The 14,596-nt window shown below is 37.8% G+C and overlaps 1 protein-coding gene across 1 annotated transcript in view; it reads right to left on the reverse strand.

The window, feature by feature from the left end:
* Window positions 1–8,094: 8,094 nt before the first annotated feature.
* LOC123540717 (uncharacterized) overlaps window positions 8,095–14,596 on the reverse strand; it is a 47,578-nt gene continuing 41,076 nt past the window's right edge. Inside the window, exon 5 of the mRNA XM_053527497.1 lies at window positions 8,095–8,561. Coding sequence (XP_053383472.1) covers window positions 8,095–8,561 — 467 coding nt within the window. The remainder of the gene's footprint in view (window positions 8,562–14,596) is intronic.

The raw sequence follows: 14,596 nt of genomic DNA on the forward strand, positions 1-14,596 counted from the left end.
TGTCAGTCAACATTTACTGACGTGATATAATCGTGTCACCGATTATGTCCTATATCTCGCACTTGTGTAGAATTCAATGAAATCCCTGAAGACCGATTGATATTTCCTTTTTTCCGCCTTTCATTCACACTCGTATATTCTGATGGCACGTTACGTTGTTATGCCACCAGTTAAGGATGTTTCGCATACGCCGGAAAAGAATAGAATGTGAAATCGAGGCAGGCCGAAACGAAAACATGCGTGAATTGAGTAAAAATTATTTGCATGAAGATCAGTCGAATTTTTCCGTGCTCGCACAAATACAAAAACTGGCGTTCACATTCCACGTGAAATCGTATGTTAATAGGTCACTGGAATCGATTTCATTATCCGATGCCGACGTAAATAACGTATCGTCATTATCCATATTAAGGACATATCTGACCCAGGTATTTCAATATGTTTATGAAGCACTAGCCGATTCGGAAACCTTTTTACAATAAATTGTGTAAGTCGCTAAGAAAACCAACATCATAAAATTCAAAATTCGCGTTTAGCCATTTAAAGGCACTGACCCACAGGTTTTCGCTGAAAGTTTGTCATATTTTGGACAATAGAACATGAGATTTTGTTTCTAATCTGTCTTAAAATGCCAAATCAAGAGCGAGAGAGAAAAAAACATGCTCGAGTTGGGAATCAAACACAGGCCGCCGCGGCAATAAAAATTTCCTGCGGTCCTGACCAATACACCACTGAGAAATATGCGCGTAGCGGTCGTTTAATAAATATAAAGGCAGTTTACCTACACTTTACCAGTACTTTGAATGGAAAAACTCGCAAAAACAACTAATTCTTAGGTGTTTCTATAACATAATCTGTCATTAACTAAGTCTTAAAACCTTAAGAAATACAACAATAGTTGTTTTGATATCTAACTTTTTTTCTTTTTTTTTTCTGTTGTCGTACGATCTGGAGGACAGTGTCTTTAAAACAAGTTTACCAAAACATGTACTGCGTGAAGTCATTATTCTAAAAACGGTTGACAAATATTCCATATATCATGTCCAAAGAAATGACAAGTCTTGTCGGCGTGGGGCATGATACGTGTATGTTTCATGACTCAACATGATATTTCAGTAGAAACTACTAGATCGATATATACATTTTCGTACATTGTTCGGAAGATTTTCCTAATGTTTGACTGAACACACCTGCAGATGTGAACGTTAAGATGGAAACGTGAATAATAAAAGATGAATATGCGTAAAAATCGGGCCTTCTTGATAACCGGAAGCAGACGTTTCTTCTTTGTATTTAGGCGGGAAAACTGCACGTGCCTTCATATTTTACGTGTGAGGTTATAATAAATCAGGTGGGTGGGGTATAAACATTTTTCTATTCTAATGGCGAAGTTTCGAAGCGGAATGAAGCATTTTGGTGACTCTTCAACGTTTTTGAGATATAGAAAGGGAAAACGGTAAATACTACCGCCATCGGTTATAACAATAGACCTCTCCATGTTTCGATTTTTGTACATTTAATAACAGGGCCGGATCCAGAAATTTTGACGGGGGTGGGGGTGGGGGCACAAGTCTTGAACGAGGACATCGACGCCGAGACGCAAGGTTTGCGAGGGGGCGCCTTTGCTCATGTTAGGTAGATTTCAGGGGTCAGGGGCGAATCAGATTGACTCCCCCCGGAAATTTTTGAAATACATGCATAAAATGGTGGCCTCTGGTGCATTTTAGGTCTAAATTTTGAGGTATTGGAGGAGTACGATACTCCCCTCTTGAATGGGGGTGGGGTTGGGGGATCTCCCCCTGGAAATTTTGAAATACAGATATGAAATGGTGGCCTCTGGTGCATTTCTTGGTCTAAATTTTGAGGGGCATCCTTGATGAGTACATGTCACTTCTCGGCCAACTGGTGGGGAAGGGGGGGGGGGGAGCACGGGCCCCCTCGGCCGGGCCTGAATTATTATAGGTGGTGGGAGTTAGTGGAAAATTCATAATTATTTATGGGTAGTGGAGGAAAATAAAAAAAATATGGGTGGTAGGGTTTTTCAAAAAGTGCCTTCCGACCCCCATATAATTTATTCTGGAACTGCCCTTAGAAAATAGAAAGATCTTGTGTCCACTCAAAAAGGCATCATTTTCAATCGGATCTTCATGAGACTTTATGATAATGTTTGTCTGAATTAAGGATGTACGAGCTTTTTTTAACGGTATTCGCCATTTTGAAGAAATGTTTCGTCGAATCTTGCTTTCTAACAGATTTTTTGCCAAAAAAATTTTGTAGATCTAAATACGTTTTTCCATTGAAAATAAAGTGGGTAGGGTAATTATGTCAACATGTAAAAATTAAAAAGATTTGTTAGTGACATTTATGCTTATATAATACTGACATCACCATATATTCATATTAACCTGTAAGACCTGAAATCCCTGTAAAATTAAGTAGGATATTATAAAGTACCAACATTTTTTCAATTTTACAAAATTTCAGAAAATGCGTAAACAGTGGGTGAAGAAAATACCCTATAAAATTAAAACAGGTTCGGTGACCTATGTTTTTTTCCTGCTCTTGTTTGTCTTAGAAACTCGTGTTCTTCAAGCTCACAGGGTATGAAAAAATTCTAAACGTTAGAAAAATTCGCTCGTACATCCTTAAATGCAGGATACATGTTAACTTCGGTAAAAAAAAACAACAAGATCACTAGGTACAAATCAAAAAGATGTACGGTAAAACTTCATAGAATAATAACCCTAATAGGTCTGTTGTTTAAGTTTCAAGGTCACACTGACATTGACATTGGACTTGGTTTCCGTTCAGTAACTAACGAACACTTTGGCCAACAGTTGTCAAACTTCACATGATAATTGTATATTGCAGATGATGAATCCTATTTTGGAGGGGGGATCAGTAGGTGCAAAGGTTAAGGTCACAGTGAACGCGAAACTGAGATTAGTTTCAATTCGGAAACGTTTGAACCCTTCGACATCTTCAAACAGTTTACGTTGACTGCCAGGGGTCAGTTATGACCATTATTCATTTCTGAGTCAATATGTCCGAGGTCAAGATCACAATAACTTTTACACTGAAAACAGTTTCAGCTCAGTAACGCTTTTGAATACAGTCACAAACTTTATAGGATAATTCCTCGTGGTCAGTAGATGACCCTTTATTTTTGGTGGTTAGTAACTCGTGATGATCTAAGGGCTAAAAATGAGTCGATATGGATTATGGAGGACGCATTTGTTTTACAAACGGTTTATTTATATACATGTATTTTCTATTCATGCATATCGATCAATTCTAGAAATATTCTTGTCAGAAAGCGCTATGCCGATATCCAAATGAATTAACAGATATTTTCTATGTCAAAATTTTTCATGTAAGCGGGTAGTTCAGTATCCATTATTGAATGTACTAAAAACTTTCCTTCCACATTCGTTTAACTGTAAATATGCTCTTTTAATTGAATGACATGAACATTTAAATAATACCGGAAAGCCTTCAGGCGATCGACGTTGGAAGTTGAGTGTGTATATCAGTTTTAGCTCGACTGCTATCCTATTGACCCGGCGCCGGCGTTTTTTTCCGCGTCCTCCCCTTTGGGTTTTTAAAGTTATTTACACTTTCTGTTTATCTTTGTTATTACTGATGGGTTTGCTTTAAACTTAAAATAGTTATTCCTCATCATCACCCACATCATATGGTACAAGGGTCATAACTCATGCACCAATATTAATTTTCATGAAATATACCCCTTTTACTTAGAATTTCAGGCACTTAACTTTATCTCAGTCACTGAATCGATTTGATTCGAGACTTAAGATAGTTGTTCCACAAAATCACCTACATCATATGACACAAGGTCCATAATTCTGGCATGATTTTCATGAATTATGTTCCTCTTTACTTAGAATTTATGTTAATTTTGATGCATTTTAAAAATTGTTTATCATCATCGCCTACATCATTTGACACAATGAACGTAGCTGTCACACCTGTTTTTTATGAGTTATCCCCCTTTTTACTAAACATTTCAGGTTATAGTTTCTATGAACTTTCACTCTATTTATTTTTAAACAAAACTGATTTGATTCAAACTTTAAATTTTTGTACCACATCACCACCCACATCATATGATACAAGGGCAATGGGGACTCCATTTTACACAGGATCTTCATGAAATTTGACCAGAATGTTTGAGCGTATGCAGTTAACGTTAACTTTTTGCATGAAGGCACTTTACTCGCGAACCACTGTACCCAGGACCTTCAAACCTCACATGCTGATAGTACTTATTGAGTTCACCACCCCTTCTGACTTTGGGGTCACCAGGTCAAAGGTCAAGGTCACAGGGTCCAACGTTAACTTTTTGCATGAAGGCACTTTACTCGCGAACCACTGCACCCAGAACCTTCAAACTTACCATGCTGATAGTACTTATTAAGGTAGTTCTGCACGTTTGGATCGAAATTTTTTCTACAATGTAGAATTTGATTAAACTCTGATTTTTCAAAACTTCAGAATATACCTAGAAAATTCAGCAAATAAAAAAGATAGGGTCGGGTCGTATGCTTGATTTTTTGCTAGACTAATTTGAAAAATTTGGACCTCACGCAATATTTCATAATGGGAGTCTATGGGAAAATCATAAATTTCATAACATTTTCGCGAACAGAAATTTTTCTACAATGTAGATTTTGATGAAACTTCTCACAGTTGTAAATAAATATATGGGCTATAATTTGGTGAAATAAAATGTATAGGTCCGTGCACTTATTTTTGAGATATTTGACCAAGATTAAAGTAAACTGGACATTTCACGCTAATTTTAAGACATTTTTTTAATTTTTTAACGTGTCATATATTTTAATGTCATATTTTGACTTTAGTAATATAGCAGCAGTGCCATTGTAATAAATTTACTCACAGGTTTCGATTAAATCATAAAATTATTTTCATTTCCGTACGCCGAACCCAGGCTTTATTCTACGTTTTCCGGATAAATGACGTTACGCTATCACTTCCGGTTTATCAAACGTGCAGAACTACCTTAAGTATACCACTCCTGCTGACTTTGGGATCACCAGGTCAAAGGTCAAGGTCACAGGGACCAACGTTAACTTTTTTCATGAAGGCACATTACTCGCGAACCATTGCACCCGGGACCTTCAAACTTCACATGCTGATGGTACTTATTGAGTACACCACCCCTACTGACTTTGGGGTCAAAGGTTAAGGTGCTGCGGGGGCATTTGTCACCATTAGTGACAGCTCTTGCTCAATTGGGGTTCATGAAATTTGGTCAAAACAATTATCTTGATAAAATCTAGGTCAAGTTTGAATATAGGTCACCTTGGGAGAAAAGCTAGGTCACTAGGTCAAATCAAAGAAAAACCTTGTGTAAGCAACATGGACTGCATTTTTCACCTTATCTTCATGAAATTTGATCAGAATATTTGTCTTGATGCAATCTAAGTTGGCTTAGAATAGGGTTATCTGGGGTCAAAACTAGGCCACCTTGTCAATCAAAGAAAAACCTTTTGTACGCAATAGGGGCTGGCATTTTACACTGGATATTCATAAAATTTAGTCGGAATGGCTGCCTTTATGAAATCTAGGTCAAGTTTCAATATGGGTAATATGTGGTCAAAAACTAGGTCGCAAGGTCAAATCAAAGAACACCGGGTCTTCATAACATTTGATCACAATGTTTGTCTTGATGACTTCTAGTTCAGGCTTGAATCTGGATCATGTTGGGTCAAAAACTAGGTCATCCAGTGAGATCAAAGGAAAAGCTTGATACACTTTAGAGGTCACGTTTATGACCATCTCTTCATGAAATTTGGTCAACATGTTTATATTGATGTTTAAAGTCTTGGTAGATTTCGAATGTGGGTCACGTGGGGCAAAAAACTAGGTAACTAGGTCAAATCAAGGAAGTTTGTATACACTCTAGAGGTCACATTTTTTGCTCAATTCTGTCTGAACCTTTGTCAGAATATTTGTTTTATGAAATCTTGGACAAACATGAATCTGGGTCATGTGGGGTCACTAAATCAAAGAAAATACCTGTTTACCCTCAAGATGTTTGGTCCAATTTTAATGAAAATTGTCAGAATATTTGTTTCAATGAAATCACTAGGTCAAACATGTATATATTGTTATGGTGTGTTTCTCAGGTGAGTGACCTAGGGTCATCTTAGCCCTTTTGTTTATGATTTTCTCACTGGTATCGATGCAGCTTTGTAGAATTTTAAAATTTACTGTCCCTTGCCCCCATTTCCTTAATAACGCCATTAGAGTTTGATGTCTGATAAAATTAATAGTTACTAGTGTGTTATGATGCCATGACTTGTATATTGTGTAACATGTTATATATAAATCAAAACTAATAAAAATGTATAGATTCAAGAATTGTATTCTGTTATAACTGCAGTTTAGGAAATGATAAATAGCAGAATTAAGTTATTATGTATTAAGACAATGTTAACGATAGGTCAGTGAGTAGTGTCCTATACAAATGTTTAGTCCTAGCGTTCAAATAAAATGGCGTAAATAGTATATACAGTATACACTTTATAGTAGGTACATTGTATGCACGACTTACACTGTACATCGAGGTACCTGTTCGTAGTATAAACAGGGTATGCATAGCAGGTCTTTTCCTGGTAGATACGATGTATGAATTGCATCCCTTTTCGTAGTTTTAGTAGGGTATGCATTGCATACTTTTCGTAGTAAATACATGGTATGCATAGCATACCTTTTCGTAGCAAATACATGGTATGTATTACATACCTTTTCCTAGTATAAGCAGGGTATGCATTGCATACCTTTTCCTAGTATAAGCAGGGTATGCATTGCATACCTTTTTCACTATAGTATAACTATGGTATGCATAACATACCTTTTTGTAGCAGATAATTGGTATGCATTGCATACCTTTTCCTAATATAATCAGTAGTATAAACAGGGTATGCATTGCATACCTTTTCGTAGTATTTTCTATAAGCAGAGTATGCATAGCATACCTTTTCATAGCAGATAAATAGTATGCATTGCATACCTTTTCCTAGTAAGCAGAGTACCTATTCGAAGAAGGATCAGGGTATGCATAGCATACCTTTTCGTAGTAGATACAGGGTATGCATGGCATACACTGCGGTTAATATAAAACTATGATGAACAGATGGAAAGCAGCTTATATGCAGAACTGTATCCAAACAAGACAAGTTTTTCAGAGGCATCCCATTATTGCGGGTTCATGTATTGTTATATGAAGACAGTTTAATAAAATGTTAGGCCTCTGCAACACCTTACTTCAGCAATATGACTATTTAAATCAGATTATGGTTATCATCCGGTAACCTTACTTCCAGTCCGTCCCGTTACTTTGGACAACATCATTTAACAAGGACGAGTGAAAAATCCATCAGTAATTTATTTTAATGAGACACATGTTCCAGCGGCGAAAATATGTCCACAGTGAAGGGTTTACACATGTGAGGTTGGACATTTTTTCTCAAATTGATAATAATTCTCAATCTATAAAATAGCTCGTTATGTATAGTTTCAATTCAATATCAGCATTAGCTTTGGAGATAGTAACTTGCATGTAAAACTTTAACCAGAATATTCAAAGTCCAAAAGGGGGCATAATATGCCCAAAATACATGTCACAGTTATGGGACTTGACCCGGTGAGGTTGGTAATTGATCTAGAAAAAGTAAAATTAAGTTTCAAATCAATATGCCTTTTGGGAATAGCTGTATGTACTTGCACGCAAAACTTTAACCAGAATTTTGTAAGTCCACAAGGGGGCATAATTGCACAAAATACATGTCAGAGTTATGAAACGTTGACCCAGTGAGGTTGATAATGACCTAGAAAAAGAAAAAAAAGTTTCAAAGCTATATGCCTTTAAACGATAGCTGTATGTACTTGCATGCAAAAACTTAACCAAGGTGTGACGCCGACGCCAGGGTGAGTAGAATAGCTGGACTATTCTTCGAATAGTCGAGCTAAAAACGATCCTAAATCAAAACAGGCTCCAGCAATAATCTTTTCTTTGGACTCTAATATTAGATGGCATCATTGCCCCTATTTCTGTATTAATACCAATAACTGGAATATTATACCTGTCTCGGAATTTGATTCCATGCGGTATCTCAGCATGCACTGTCCCAGCGATGACCTTGATGACCCCGAAACCGCATCTTCAGCAGACACTGACCTTGGTGACCCCGAAACTGCAGCTTCAGCAAACAATGTCCTAAATGCTGACCTTGATGACCCCGAAACCGCATTTTCAGCAGTCACTGTCCCCAACGCTGACCTAGATGACCCCGAATCCACATCCTGCGCTGTCACTGCTGGCACTGGTACAACTTCGGACCTCACTGGCGCGTCCGACACCGTAACTGCTGGCATGTCCGACACCGACACCATTGGCACTGATGAAGCTTCAGACAAATGATCCGCCTTCCTTTTCCGTCCTCTTGTCCTACGAGACTCTATCATTTTGCTTTGTTTTAACTGCGACGCAATCGGGACAAAAACAATTGGTGCTGATGAAAAAAAAAACAACAACATAGAATTCAGTTTTCTGGCAGCTGGTTGTCCCAACACACTCACACGCGAAAAAAACATGCCAAATTTGTGGTGATGAAAAACGAAAATTTTTTTCTAACGGCTGACTTTTCTAACTTTTTTCTGACGGTTCCCAGACGAAAATGGGAAAAGATGCTGGGCTCACAGCGTTAGTCGATTATACGTCATAGTCGCTGACATCATCAGTTACAACTGAAAAATTCATGACTTAATATGGAGATAAAATTTCAGCAGTCCAAAAATAACTGGAGCTATTATTTAAAAGTAGCTCTGATTGTTTAATTAAACACTTTTAACTATATGTGTTTTCAGGAATGGCAACGGTAAACTGAGTATTCGCCCGATGTTCAGAGTATCAATTACAGCATTTAGTAATTGATTACTCACGAGAAAAACAAATTAATGAAGTATTGCCATGCAACACTAAGTCCAACATAACTCTTAACCAGGTAGAGATAAGTCAAACTACACAAACAAGAGGACCAAGATGGCCCTTGGTCGCTCACCTGAGAAACACAACATAACAGTGTAAACATGTTTGTCCTAGTAACTTCATGGAAACAAATGAATGCCCATTAAGATTGAAACAAAAATGTGGTCTTTTGAGTTTAAACAAGTATTTTCTTAGATATGACCTAGTGACCTAGTTTTCGACCCTAGATGACCTATACTCAAACTTAATCTACATTTTTTAAGGCATTCATTCTGACAAAATTTCATGAAGATCAATTGAAAAATACGGTCTCTATAGCATACATAAGGTTTTTCTTTGATTTGACATAGTGACCTACTTTCTGACCAAAGATGATCCATATTCAAACTCGACCTAGATTTCATTAAAGCGACCATTCTGACTAAATTTAATGAGCACAAATTGAAAATACAGCCTCTATCGCATACACAAGTGTTTTCGTTGATTTGACCAAGTGACCTAGTTTTTGACTCAAGATAACCAATTTTCAAACTCGACCTAGATTTTATCAAGATTATCATTCCGACCAAATTTCATGAAAATCAATTGTAAAATACAGTCTCTATCGTTTATACAAGATTTTTTCTATAATTTGACCTAGTGACCTAGTTTCTGACCCCAGATGACCCGTATTCTAACTTGACCTTGGTTTTATCAATTCAATCATTCTGACCAAATTTATGAAGATCAATTGAAAACTAGAAAATGCTTTTGTAACAAGAGATCACAGAGTGATCTTGGCGCCCACCAATGTGCCATTTTTGAGTGTTCCAAATTTCAAGACTTAATGACTAGCTCAAGGTCAAATTTCATTTCCGTACACAACACAAATCTATGCATGTGGTCCAAATTTGAAGCCTGTACCTTCAAAAATGTGAAAGTAGGTCACTAGGTCAATGTCAAGGTCAAAGTTTATTTCGGTACATAAAACTATGCATGTGGTCCTAAATTTGAAGCCTGTAGCTACAGAAATGTGAAAGTAGGTCACTAGGTCAATCTTAAGGTCAAAGTTCATTTCGGTACACAAAACTATGCATGTGGTCCAAATTTGAAGGCTGTAGCTTGAGAAATGTAAAAGTAGGTCACTTGGTCAAAATCCAGGTCAAATTTTACTTCGGAATACAAAACTATGCATGTGGTTCAAATTTGAAGCCTGTACCTTCAAAAATGTGAAAGTAGGTCACTAGGTCAATGTAAAGGTCAAAGTTTGTTTCGGTACATAAAACTAAGCATGTGGTCCAAATTTGAAGGCTGTAGCTTGAGAAATGTAAAAGTAGGTCACTAGGTCAAAATCAAGGTCAAATTTTATTTCGGAATACAAAACTATGCATGTGGTCCAAATTTGAAACCTGTACCTTAAAAATGTGAAAGTAGGTCACTAGGTCAATGTAAAGGTCAAAGGTCATTTCAGTACACTAAACTATGCAAGTGGTCCAAATTTGAAGGCTGTAGCTTGAGAAATGTAAAAGTAGGTCACTAGGTCAAAATCAAGGTCAAATTTTATTTCAGAATACAAAACTATGCATGTGGTCCAAATTTGAAGCCTGTACCTTCAAAAATGTGAAAGTAGGTCACTAGGTCAATGTCAAGGTCAAAGTTTTTTTCGGTACACAAAACTATGCACGTAGTCCAAATTTGAAGGCTGTAGCTTGAGAAATGTGAAAGTAGGTCAAAATCAATGTCAAATTTCATTTTGAAACACGAAACTACGCATATGGTCCAAATTTGATGCCTGTACCTTAAAAAATGTGAAAGTAGGTCAAAATAGAGGTCAAAGTTTTTTCCAGTGCACAAAATTATGCTTTGGTCCAAATTTGAAGGCTGTAGCTACAGAAATGTGAAAGTAGGTCACTAGGTCAAAATCAAGGTCAACGCATGTCAAGGTTCATCTTGCCACTCAAAAATATACATGTGGTCCAAGTTTGAATGTTGTAGTTACTGACAAGAACATTTTAAAAGCTTTTCCCTATATAAGTCTATATGAACCATGTGACCCCCGGGGCAGGGCCATATTTAACCCTAGGAGGATAATTTGAAGAAAATTGGTAGAGAACCACTAGATGATGCTACATTACAAGTATCAAAGCCCTAGGCTTTGTGGTTTGGACAAGAAGATTTTCAAAGTTTTTCCCTATATAAGTCTATGTAAACCATATGACCCCCAGGGCGGGGCCATATTTGACCCTAGGGGTATAATTTGAACAAACTTAGTTTAAGACTACTAGATGATGTCACATACAAAATATCAAAGCCCTAGGCCCTGTGGTTTTGGACAAGAGGTTATTCAAAGTTTTTCCCTATATAAGTCTATGTAAACCATGTGACCCCCAGGGCGGGGCCATATTTGACCCCAGAGAAATAATTTGAATCATCTTGGTAGAGGACCACTAGATGATGCTTTATACCAAATATCAAAGCCCTAGGCTCTGTGGTTTTGGACAAGAAGGTTTTCAAAGTTTTTCCCTATATAAATCTATATAAATTATAGAAATAAACAAAGGGCCATAACTCACTCATAAATTGTTGAACCAGTCTGATTTTCAGAGGGACACAACTAGGGTACCAATACATCATTCTGACAAAGTTTGGTCAAAATCCCCCCAGTAGTTTCTGAGGAGATGCGATAACGAGAAATTGTTAACGGACGGACGGACGGAATGACGGACGGACGGACCACGGACGCATAGTGATTTTAATAGCCCACCATCTGATGATGGTGGGCTAAAAAAGCGCATGTCTCCCCCAATGCAAAGTCCTATAGGCAAGAAGTAAATAGGGGTCAGGAGCGAAAGTCAAGGAGACACTGATGGTTGGCTGCAACAGGGATCATAGCATCTACTTGGCATGTCCAGTCATCCCGCTAAATTTCAACACTCGTGGCCTAGTGGTTCTCAAGTCACTGTTCAGCCTCCTGTTGTCTTGACCTTTGATCAAGTGACCTCAAAATAAATAGGGGTGATCTACTCTGCAGGTCCAATCATCCTATTAAGTTTCAACATTGTAGGTCAAGTGGTTCTAAAGTTATTTCCAAAAAATGATTTTACATGAACAGGCCACTGTGACCTTGACCTTTAATAGACTGACCCCAAAATCAACAGGGGTCATCTACTCTTCATGTTCAATCATCCTATGAAGTTTCAACATTCTGGGTCAAGTGGTTCTCAAGTTATTGATCGGAACTGGTTATCAATGTTCAGGCCCCTGTGACCTTGACCTTTAACGGAGTGACCCCAAAAACAATAAGGGTCATTTACTCTGCATGAACAATCATCCTATGAAGTTTCAACATTCTGGGTCGAGAGGTTCTCAAGTTATTGATTGGAAATGGTTTTCCATGTTCAGCCCCTATGGCCTTGACCTTTAACAGAGTGACCCTAAAATCGTTAGGGTTCATCTACTCTGCATGACCAATCATCCTACGAAGTTTCTTCATTCTGGATCAAGTGGTTCTCAAGTTACTGACCGGAAATTGTTTTCAATGTTCGGGCCCCTGTGACCTTGACCTTTCAAAGAGTGACCCCAAAATCGTTAGGGGTCATCTACTCTTTATGACCAATCAACCTATTAAGTTTCAACATTCTGGGTCAAGTGGTTCTCAAGTTACTGACCGGAAATGGTTTTCAATGTTCAGGCCCCTGATACCTTGACCTTTAAGGAGTGAGCCCAAAATCAATAGGGGTCATCTACTTTGCATGTACAATCACCCTATGAAGTTTCAACACTCTGGGTCAAGTGGTTCTCTAGTTATTGATCAGAAATGGTTGTCAATATTCAGGCCCCTGAGACCTTGACCTTTGACGGAGTGATCCCATAATCAATAAGGGTCATCTACTCTTTATAACCAATCATCCTATCAAGTTTCAACACTCTGGGTCAGGTGGTTCTCTAGTTATTGATTGGAAATGGTTTTCAATGTTCAGGCCCCTGTGACCTTGACCTTTGACAGAGTGACCCCAAATTCAATAGGGGTCATCTACTCTTCATGACCAATCATCCTATGAAGTTTCAACATTCTGGGTCAAGTGGTTCTCTAGTTATTTATCGGAAATGGTTTTCAATGTTCAGGCCCCTGTGACCTTGACCTTTGATGGAGTGACCCCAAAATCAATAGGGTTCATCTACTCTTCATGACCAATCATCCTATGAAGTTTCAATATTCTGGGTCAAGTGGTTCTCTAGTTATTGATCGGAAATGGTTTTCAATGTTCAGGTCCCTGTGACCTTGACCTTTGATGGAGTGATCCCAAAAACAACAGGGTCGTCTGCTCCAGCAGCCCTACAATCCTATGAAGTTTGAAGGTTCTAGGTCAAATGGTTCTCCAGTTATTGCTCGGAAATGAAGTGTGACGTACGGACGGACGGACGGAAGGACGGACGGACGGACAGGGCAAAAACAATATGTCTCCTGGGGGAGACATAAATACAGTCTCTATCGCATACGAAAGATTTTTCTTTAATTTGACCTGGTAACCTAGATGACCCATTTTCAAACTTGGCCTAGATTTTATCTAGGGTATCATTCTGACCGAAATTCATGAAGATCAATTAAACAAGAGGACCAAGATGGCCCTAGGTCGCTCACCTAAGAAACACACCAAAACAGTGTAAAACATGTTTGACCTAGTGATTTCATGGAAACAAATATTCTGACCAATTTTCATTAAGATTGGACCAAAAAATTGGTCTCTTCCGATAAAACAAGCATTTTCTTAGATATGACCTAGTTTTTGACCCTAGATGACCCATGTTCAAACTCGACCTAGATTTTATCAAGGCAATCATTCTGACCAAAATTCATGAAGATCAATTGAAAAATACAGCCTCTATCACATACACAAGTTTTTTCTTTGATTTGACAAAGTGACCTAGTTTTTGACCTCAGATGACCCATATTCAAATTCGACCTAGATTTCATTAAGGCAATCATCCTGACCAAATTTCATAAAATCAATTGAAAAAAACAGTCTCTATCGCATACACAAGATTTTTCTTTAATTTGACCTAGTGACCTAGTTTTTGATCTCAGATAACCCATATTCAAATTCGACCTAGATTTCATCAAGGCAATCACTCTGACCAAATTTCATGAAGATCAATTGAAAACTACATCCTCTATTGCATACACAATGTTTTTCTTCGATTTGACCTAGTGACCTAGTTTTTGACCCCAGATGACCCATTTTCGAATTCGGCCTAGATTTTATCAAGGTAATCATTCTGGCTAAATTTCATGAAGATCAGTTGAAAATACAGCCTCTATCGCATACACAAGGTTTTTCCTTGATTTGACCTAGTGACCTAGTTTTTGACCCCAGAAGACCCATTTTCGAACTCGGCCTAGACTTCATCAAGGCTATCATTCTGACCAAAATTCACGAAGATCAACTGAAAAATACCGCCTCTATCGCATACACAAGGTTTTTCTTTGATTTGATCTAGTGACCTAGTTTTTGAACCGAGATGACCCATTTTCGAACTCTGCCTAGATTTCATCAATGCAATCATTCTGACCAATATTCA

This window comes from Mercenaria mercenaria, chromosome 16, assembly GCF_021730395.1.
Source record: "Mercenaria mercenaria strain notata chromosome 16, MADL_Memer_1, whole genome shotgun sequence".
NCBI classification, from domain to species: domain Eukaryota; kingdom Metazoa; phylum Mollusca; class Bivalvia; order Venerida; family Veneridae; genus Mercenaria; species Mercenaria mercenaria.